General features: G+C 40.7%; 1 protein-coding gene across 1 annotated transcript; it reads right to left on the bottom strand.

The window, feature by feature from the left end:
• Positions 1-382: 382 nt before the first annotated feature.
• Positions 383-3,626, bottom strand: LOC147634815 (pentatricopeptide repeat-containing protein At5g27110-like). Its single transcript, XM_086804003.1, has 2 exons — positions 552-3,626; positions 383-437 (listed from the first exon to the last, which is right to left on the bottom strand). The coding sequence occupies exon 1, from the start codon at positions 3,357-3,359 to the stop codon at positions 924-926; it is 2,436 nt and encodes an 811-aa protein (XP_086660129.1). The 5' UTR covers positions 3,360-3,626; the 3' UTR covers positions 383-437; positions 552-923.
• Between the last annotated feature and the right edge of the window lie 6,525 nt (positions 3,627-10,151).

The raw sequence follows: 10,151 nt of genomic DNA, 5'->3' as shown, positions 1-10,151 counted from the left end.
GTGTCCAAGGGCCTTGCCTTGTGCTTGTCACAAGCCGCCTCTTGAAGGGCAAGCATTACACACTGTTATCCCCACAAGATTGCCGAAGAGGATGGTGGAAGCAAGCACCATGATGATCGAATGATGATGGCCTAAGGTGTGCGGATGGCAACCTACGTGCCCACCTGCACGCGAACACACCCTTAGTGTAAGGTGTCCCCAAGAGGATTTGAACCCAAGACCTCCCGTAGGAAGTCCAAAGTCTTATCCACGGCTCCCACTTTAACTCCAGGATTTCCGGGTACTTACTTTAACTCCAAGCAGGGCATTTCAAGGACATTGCAACCACACTTTGTACAGCACAAGCCTTTTGTTGATCACAGTAATTGAAGCAAGACACATACGAACCTTGGGCCTCCATTACGCCTCTAGATTCCTGCTCGGAGCTCATTGGTAGCCTTTCAAAAAAAAAGATCATATCCATGCTTAAAAGCACACCCCCATGTGCTCAAGCTCAATTTCTAACTGTTTACACGATTGAAATAGAAAGGCATAGGCTTTTTCAACATTACCTTAATAGTCCGTATGGATATCCTGAAAAATCCTCATGTAGCTGGTCCTTTGATTGCTCAGCACATGATATTTTGATCCCTATAAAGAAAGTACTCAGCCTGTTGGGTCAAAACGTTACTGTTTTGCAGATCTTGACTCAAAGCTGGTCCACCCAGGATGAACTGCTGCTGGTTGGTCTTGAGTCTGCATCAGCTTTAGTAAAGATAGCTGCAAACTACCACTTCTTCCTTATTACAGAGTATGTTTGAGCACATATATCATGCTGGTTCTTGCCTTTTGGCATATCCTATTGGATTGCAGTGGTCACTTCAAAGTCCTTGTGTATTGAATGCGTGAACTGTCTGGTTAGGTGAGAGGGCCGAGAGCTCTGGTCACTTTCTCAGAGTGACCACCTTATTCTTATTAGCCAAGTGGTCAGGCATAGGGTTTGATTGTGGCACATATCCTTGCTGCTTGATCAACCTCGTGACTCTGTTTAAACTGGCATACATAATCATACTTTGTGGGTGGCTTTCATCTCGCACAGTAAACTCATGCACATCCATGTATACCTCAATCCATGCCTTGCCAGGTTTCTTCCATGCAGGAGAAAGTTTTCTCTCTTCCTGTATTGTGTGCATATCGGTCCACATGTCAGCATCAGCATAGATATTAGACATCAGCATATGGCCAAAAGAAACATTCGGATCCAACTTTGTAATGTGATCAAAACATTCTCTTCCAAGGGTCGTGTTGCCATATGACCTGCATGCAGTAAGCAATGCTGTCCACCCGACAACATCGGCTGGAACAGGCATAGAGTGAAGAACCCGTTCCGCCTCCCTTAACTGCCCAGCACGGCTGAGTAAATCAATCATGCAGTTGAAATTCTCAACACTTGGTGTGACAACATGGTTTTCTGTCATAGACTTGAGATAATTGTGTCCTTCATCTATGTTGCCAGCATGACTACATGCTGAAAGGATACCAGGGAAAACATTACCAAGGGGCATCAAGCCTTGTCTTTCCATCTCCTCAATACAATCCTTGGCCTGCTTGTACTTGCCATTATGTGCATACCCTGCTATGATGGCACCCCATGCCACCACATCTTGATGTGGCATCCCATCAAACACTTTGCGCGCTTCTTTCATGTTCCCACACTTGGCATACATATCAATGATGGTGCTAGCAATGATCACATCTGAATCAAAACCACAATTCTTGACTTGATCATGTATCATCTTGCCCTGATTGAAGGCTCCAATGCTGCTGCATGCTTTGAGAATGCACAAAAAAGCAACCTTGTCTGGCTTTACACCATCTTGCTGCATTCTCTTGAAAAGCTCAAGGGCATGGAGATGTTGCCCATGCTGAACATGCCCTGCAATCATGACAGCCCAAGACACGACATCCTGTTGAGGCAATGCATTGAATACCTTTTCTGCTTCATCCAAGTCCCCACACTTGGTATACATGTCAATAAGGGTGCTTCCAAGCATTGTATCTAATACAATTCCATCTTCGATTATCTGTTCATGTATCATCTTACCCTTTGATATACAACCTGTACTCCCACAAGCTTTCAATACAGACACAAAAGTGCCTTTGTCGGGCTTTATTCTCTCCTGTTGCATTTTGTCATAGAGCTCAATCGCAGAAAAACCATGACCACCCTGCAAATATCCTGCACTCATTGCACCCCATGAAACAGTACTGCGCATTGGCAATACATCAAACACTCTGCGTGCTTCTTCTATGCACCCACATTTGGCATACATGTCAATCAGGGTGTTTGCTACAATAACATCTGATTCCAGTCCACTCACAATGATGTTCTCATGTAAGACCTTGCCCTGCTCTAGGGCCTTTATGTTGCTACACGCCTTCAAAACACACAGATACGTAACTTTATTCGAATTTATACCCTTGTGTTGCATCATTTCAAAAAGTTGAAGAGCAGGCAGACCGTGCCCATGTTGCACATAAGCAGTGATCAAAGCACCATATGACATGATATTAGGAACCGGCAGTTCGTCAAATGCTCTGCACGCTGCCTCTAAGCTCCCACATTTGGCATACATGTCAATGAGGGCATTTCCAATAGCCAGATCAGACTCAAGTTGAAATCTAATGATCTGATCATGTATGACCTTCCCCTCTACAAAAGCCCCTATGGTGCAACAAGCTTTTAAAACACAAATAAATGTAACTTTGGTTGGCTTAACGCCCTCCTGTTGCATTTTCTCAAAAAGCTCAAGAGCAGGTAGACCATGCTTATGCTGGGCATATCCTGCAATCATGGCACCCCATGACACAACATCCCGATTCGGCAAGTTGTTGAACAAGTTACGCGCCTCCTCCAAGCTCCCACATCTTGCATACATGTCAAGCAGGCTGCATCCAATCACAACATCAGACTCTACTGTATTTCTCATAATGTCATCATGGACAAGCTTGCCCTGTGCTAGAGCACCTACTGTACTGCACACTTTTATGATGCACGGGAAAATAAACTTGTTCAGTTCTACACCATCTTGTTGCATTTTATAATAGAGCTCCAGAACTCTGCCACTTTGTCCATGTGTGGCATGTGCGAAGATGATTGCATGCCATGTATAAACGGTGGGTTTTGCAACCTTACAGAATACGAGGTTTGCTTCAAGCAAGGTCCCACACGAGCCAAACAAGCGGATAAGGGAATCTCCCAAAAACAGCACTGAGTGGTCTATGACCATAAGGCAATGAGCTTGCCTGCCTGCTGCCAGATCTTTTTTCCTGGTACATCCTTGTAAAAGATGGTGAGCAAAGTGTTGTGACATAGGCATGCCTCACTTGAGCACAAGGAGCATGGCCTCTCATATACCTCATTAAGCTGATTCACTTTGTTCGATTCTTTGAGTTTTAAGGCTTCTAACAGCGCTTACACATACAGGTGAGGTGTGCTCACTCTGAAATACATACGTTCCATGTAATGTCTCTCTTTATCTCTCTGTCTCTCAAATGCACACACGTGCACATACACCCTCTAGCTCTCTTCCTCACACACACATACACATGCACTAATGCACACACACACTCTTTCCCCCCATATACACTCTCTCACACATAGAAATTCTATCCCCCCTCTCTCTCACACACCCTCCACACACACGTGTGTGACTCTGTGTGCATATATATGTGAATGTGTTTATATATAATAGTATTAGTATAATATTATTATATATTTATTATGTTTATCTTTAATTTTCTTATTATGTATATTTTTATTTATTAAGTATATATGTATATTTATATATTACATTGTATTATTTATATATATCTATACTAAATTATCATATATGCCTTTAATTTCCTTATTTATACTTATGTATCATATACACACACATATATATATAACACATTATGTTATAATATATTGGTATAGATTTAATATATATAATTAATTAATATCCTTACTTATTATACGTCTAAATATTTTTATTATATATATTTTTATACGTATTTCTTATATATCTTTATATTTTTGTGTTATATTATTTATGTGATTTTTATTCTCTCAACATACCCCTACACTCCTCTCTCTCTCTCTCTCTCTCTCTCTCTCTCTCTCTCTTCCCTTCCCCAATATGTGGCCTCTACTTTCACCCCTCTCTTTCTCCTATGCCCCAACACGTGGCTTCCTTCCCCCATCACATGCCCTTCTCTCTTTCCCTTACCCCAACAGTTGGCTCTCTTCTAATTGCCACCATGTGCCCCCCCCTCCCCCCACACACACGCACACACAAAAGATATATATATATGTATGTATATATCTATCTATTTATAATGTAAATTAAAATACACACACACATGCATATATATATATATATATATAATTTATATTTATATGTTATTGAAATCTACTTTTATTCTCTCTCTCTCTCTCTCTCTCTCTCTCTCTCTCTCTCTCTCTCTCTAGACATATTATGTTCTATTATATTTAGACACATATACCTATACATACATATATGTGTATTTATAAATATAAATAAATTTATATATACACACATTCTCATATAATTTTAAATAACTAAATTTAAATTTTAATGGGTGGGGATAGGTGGTGAGGTGTGCTCACTCGCAAATAAATGCATCTTATATGTAATCTCTCTCTCTCTCCCCCCACACACACACACATATATATACCCACATGCACCACTCCCCCCACATACATATGTACACATGCACTAATAGACTCTCTCCCCCCACACACACATGTACACACCTGCACATGCACTTCTCATATACATGTCCAACCTATAAAGCCCATGTCTTAGAGTATTATACCACAATAATGTCTCCATCACTCCAGTCATAAATTGTACACTTGTCAACAAATTTGACCACTATGTTTGCCCTAGGAATGATTTCTGAGAGAGTGATTATCCCACCATTTATAGTAGTGAGCATAACCTTACCAAGTCAATACACTCTCTCCCCCCACACATACATATACACACCTACACATGCACTAATACACTCTCTTCACCCACATACACTCTCTCATATTGAAATTCTCTCTCTCTCTCTCTCTCTCTCTCTCTCTCTCTCTCTCTCTCACCCACCCACCCACGCGCGCACGCACGCACATGCAAATGTATATTATATATAATGTTATATTTTATTATATTTAGACATATATACCAATATGTGTGTGTGTGTGTGTGTGTGTGTGTGTGTGTGTGTGTGTGTGGTGTATTTATAAATATAAATAAATTTACATATACACGCATATACACATATAATTTCATTTAATTAAACCTTAATTTAGATTAAGGTTTCATTTCATTTAATTAATGGGTGGGGATGCCTGGTGAGGCGTGCTCACCGTGCAAATAAATGCATCTTACATGTAATCTCTCTCTCTCTCTCTCTCTCTCTCTCTCTCTCTCTCTCTCTCTCTCTCTCTCTCTCTCACACACACACACACACACACACACACACATAGAAGTAAATGTTTATCGGTATGTCTATTTTTTAAAGTATGCATGTGACTTTAAACAAATTGTGCTAGCTAGGGTCTCCATACACTCACATGCACATAATTTTCTTAGCACAAGAGATCAACTTGAGCTTAATGTGCTGAATGAAGATAATGTTTGATAAACTAGATTGATGCATAGACGATTAGCATAGTTCGTGCAGCATAACCACACTTCAAAATGTGAGAATATTTAATCAAGGAAAGTTGGCCCACTTCCTTTTCGAAATGCCTTTCCATTTCAATATTTAAGAGTAATGCTTCAATGCATTACTGTAAGATCCCTCCCTTATATCTATCTCTAGGTTTAATTGAACTCTAAATTTTATCAATATAATCTAGAAAGAGAAAATTAAATTAGAAATAGAGGATCCTCCCCAGCCAAAAAACTATCAACCTATGTGATTGACTTAATGCTTGGGTGCCTATCCTTGTCCAGTGCATACTTGGACTACCCATGAAACTCAAAATCTTGGGCACAAAGTGGCAGATGACTCAATAGAGCAACTAGTTGCTTCAAGGTTGTAGCTATGTGTAAAGAGGGTACCACCCATCCAGTCATTTCTAACATGGTGATTGGATGTTTGTGAAAAGATTGGCCCATCATTCCCGTAGGCTTTAATTTCCAGCTTGCAAATCATAGTACACCACTTATACTATAAAATTTAAATAAAATATGCTCCTCTAAACACATATGACTGGTTATGATCGTTCTATCCATGAAGAGTACATGTCAGTGACACATCAACATGTCTGGTATATTTGATAGTCGTGTTAGCCAGCACATTACTTCTTCGTGTGGTCTTTTTTCCTCCCTTAAGTCTACTCCTTAAGGAGGCATAGTCACTTGACAACAACTCATTATATCCAATGAATAGATGGTAAGGTTACGCTCACTACTACAAATGGTGGGATAATCACTCTCTCATAAGTCTTGTTTGTGCTAGGCATTAAAAAGAACTTACTCTCAATCTCTGTCTCATTACTAGGACAAGCCGAGTGGTTATATTTTTTGATAATAGGTGTGTAAGAGGATACAATATGTGGTATATACAAGAGAACACTCATAAGAACTAGGATCTTTCACAACACAAAACTTTGAACTCAAATTGAGTAATAACAGAGATAGAGAAGAATATTGTATTATTGAAGTGATACAATAGATGGCAAAGAGCCACACCCGTGCTCTTGTGAAGGGAGTTTTGATGGCTGATCTAGAACTATTAAGACACAGGTTGTATGCTAGTAAAATCTAGGGTGGTGAGGATTGATAAACTGTGAAGAAGGGGTTGATCATGTACCTTTATAAGCATGTATACATGGGGCGGCCATGACATGACCATGTAGGTCTGCAATCATAATCGATGCCATGTTCATAGTGTAGAATCAGCCCCCATAAAGATGTACTAGTAAGTACGTAACATCTACCCCACCTCCCACGGCCATTCAGGCTTATCTTGGGCCTCGTTTGGGCCTTGCAATGTCAAGACAAGGTGTCCAAGAGTAAATTCTACCTACTCGATGTGTGGACTCTTATAATATAATGGTCCAGTGTAGCATGTGTAGCCTATTTAACAATGTGCCAAATCTAATCCAAGCCATCTAGCCTCCTAGGCCACCTTCTTTCTATGTGAACATGGGGGATATCAAGCACCCGCGGTGTCAACCATGACTACCCCTAATAATGGGGGACCATACAAACATGAGCTAGCTTGTGCCTAAACAATACAATATGAATATGGAGCATTGATATCTAACATGGTGTATAGTTCATGACCGGATTGATGGAGACATCACTATAATATTCAATACTCTAAGTCATGGGCTTTATAGGGTGGACACATGTTATAAGTGACGTGGAGCTGTCACCTATATTTTGGCAATTTGTTATGCCTTAAAAGGCAAGAGCTGGTGTCAGAGTTGTCACAACCTCAGACCCTTGTCATACATGTATGCGAGGGGTGCATTTTGGGCAAGATGCAATGGACAATATTCTCGAAAGATGGATTAGTAAGGACTATTTAAAAGTTGTTGATATTTATGTCATAGGCAGTGATGTGTGTGAACAAATTGGCTGGAGCACTTTTGCCCTCACTAGGAGGGTTTTTCCCCCGTGCATGTGTACACCCTCTTATCCACTAATGAGATGTATATCTTTTGTACTTGGGCACATTCCCTATCATTCAATCATAAGAGGGTGTACCCTCTTATCCACTAGTGAGGTCTACTTTATCTTTTGTACTTGGGCACATTTCCATATCATTTAATCATATTGAGTTGTGTGCCTCTCACTTTCTCTCTCGAGACTATCATTGTGTGTATGTGCTTTGCTATTGTAAACCCTAACCTTAAATCTGTAGGTCATTCAGCATTCGATATCAGAGCACATTTCTCCTCCATTGGGACTTACTCGATTAGGACTTGCCTTTAACTGTTTGTATGTATTGGGGTTTCTTATATTTTTAGGGTTTTGATTTTGCATCGATTTTCCCTCATTGCATCTTCAGCTAGTTGCTCTTTCCATTTTCAGCTGATTTGCTGCACATAGGTGTGCTATAGGCTATAGCTTGTTTTTACATTTTTAGCCTATTTTATCGATTTTCTTGGCTTGCCCCCCACTAGGCTTCTTGTAAGTCCCATTAAGGGTTTCCATTGGAAATTGCATTGGAAAACCCTACTCTTGATGTAGTTGTGTTGTGCAGCTCATGACTGATTTTCAGCCCACATAGCCCACTAATTTTTGGAAGAAGATTTTTAGCTATTTTTGGGATTACTTTACAAAGCCACATACACATAGTAGGTCCCCTAGCATCTAATTTGAGAAGCCCTAAATCATTTTTTTTTAATTTGGTGATTTCCACCACCGCCGCCCAAATTTTGGCGGCTCAATTGAATTCAGCCACCATTATCACGCTTGACCAGGCGCACCACTTGTGTAAAGTTAGATTTCAGGGAAAAATTTTAAAACTTTTTTATATCACAATGTTTCTCGTTGTTCGAAGTCTCCCAAGACAAAGAACTCACAAATCAAAGTTTGTTTGGCCTCAAAAATCCTCATTTAAATTTTTAACTTTTCGAAAACAAAGCTAAAGTAAGATCTAGCTACATTTAGGAGTCTTCAGGCTACCTTCACCTGGTGATGGCATCGATATTCGTCACCCTGATCACTCTCAAATTCGACATTCTCCCATCAATAACTCTCATTTTGGATACTTTATGTACCCCTTTCTCTTGTTATTTCAGTATATTTGTAGGTTCTTGCATTAGTGGTTCCATGTGGAGACTCGATTGTAATGATCGTCATATGAGGGTCACTACCTTGGCCTATAATGTTGGCCCACCATGATGAGCCATACGTAAATTGTGTCCGGCACATATAATTATGTTTGAGTGGTGTCCATGATGAGAGGAAGGAGTGAGAGCACAACGACACACACAGTAGAGAATCAAGAGTTTGGGGATAATGAGTATGTGTGTACCTCCCCAAGCACACAGTCAACCTTTTATATTAATGGATAAGGTTACAACACTAAGTACACAATACTTAGTGTACTTAGCAATAAAAGTACTAACTGTACTTAAGTGTACTAACTGTACCAGGGTGGCATTAGTGCCTTTACCCCAACAACCTCCCACTTAAAGGCAATATGCCCTCAAGTAAAAAAAAATGAGAAAGTACAGCATATACACAATGGAGTACATGGCCAAATGAGGCTCATCCTATACCCATCAACTGTCGGCAGTGTGCAAACCGCTCTGCAGGCAAGCCTTTTGTCAACAAATCGGCTGGATTGTCATCCGTATGAATCTTGACAAGCTGAATCAGCTTATCATCTATCACCTCTCTAATGAAGTGATACTTCACATCTATGTGCTTCGTCTTTGCATGAAAGACAGGATTGTGTGCCAACTGAATAGCACTCTGACTGTCACAATGCAACAATGGGATATCTCCTGTAATGCCCAAGTCTCCCACTAGCCGAGATAGCCATAAGGCTTCCTTGCATGCCTCTGTGGCTGCAATATATTCAGCTTCTGTGGTGGACAAGGCTATGCACTGCTGCATCCTTGATACCCACGACACTGCACCTCCTGTGAATGTATAAACATAACCGGTAGTAGACTTCCGGTTATCTGGATGACCAGCATAATCTGAATCAACATAACCATGCACTTTTGCATCCTGCTTGCCAAAGCATATGCACAACTCCTGTGTGCCCTTCAGGTATCTCATAATACCTTTCACTGCATCCCAATGCTTCTTGCCTGGATTTGCCATATACCTGCTAACCACTCCCACTGCAAATGCAATATCAGGCCTGGTAGCAACCATAGCATACATAAGACTGCCACAAGCTGAAGCATACGGAATCTTGGCCATCTCAGCCCTGTCAGCATCTGACTGTGGGCTGTCCATTGCACTGAGTTTCACATATGGAGGCAATGGAGAACTAAGAGTCTTCCCCCCCTCCATGTGAAACCTTTGCAACACCTTGCCAATATATTCTGTCTGAGACAAATACAACAGACGCTGTCCCCTGTCTCTCCGTATCCGCATGCCCAGTATGTGATTTGCATCACCAAGGTCCTTCATATC

The sequence above is a fragment of the Cibotium barometz genome, chromosome 10 (genome assembly GCF_041138505.1).
Source record: "Cibotium barometz isolate CiBa-2024 chromosome 10, ASM4113850v1, whole genome shotgun sequence".
In the NCBI taxonomy this organism is placed as follows: Eukaryota; Viridiplantae; Streptophyta; class Polypodiopsida; order Cyatheales; family Cibotiaceae; genus Cibotium; species Cibotium barometz.
Note: the sequence above shows the minus strand (reverse complement) of the source record. Positions and strands in the feature narration are given on the sequence as shown.

Bases quoted from the DNA above. Each gene is read 5' to 3' on its own strand.
- LOC147634815 (XM_086804003.1), bottom strand. From the start codon at position 3,359: ATGCCTATGTCACAACACTTTGCTCACCATCTTTTACAAGGATGTACC.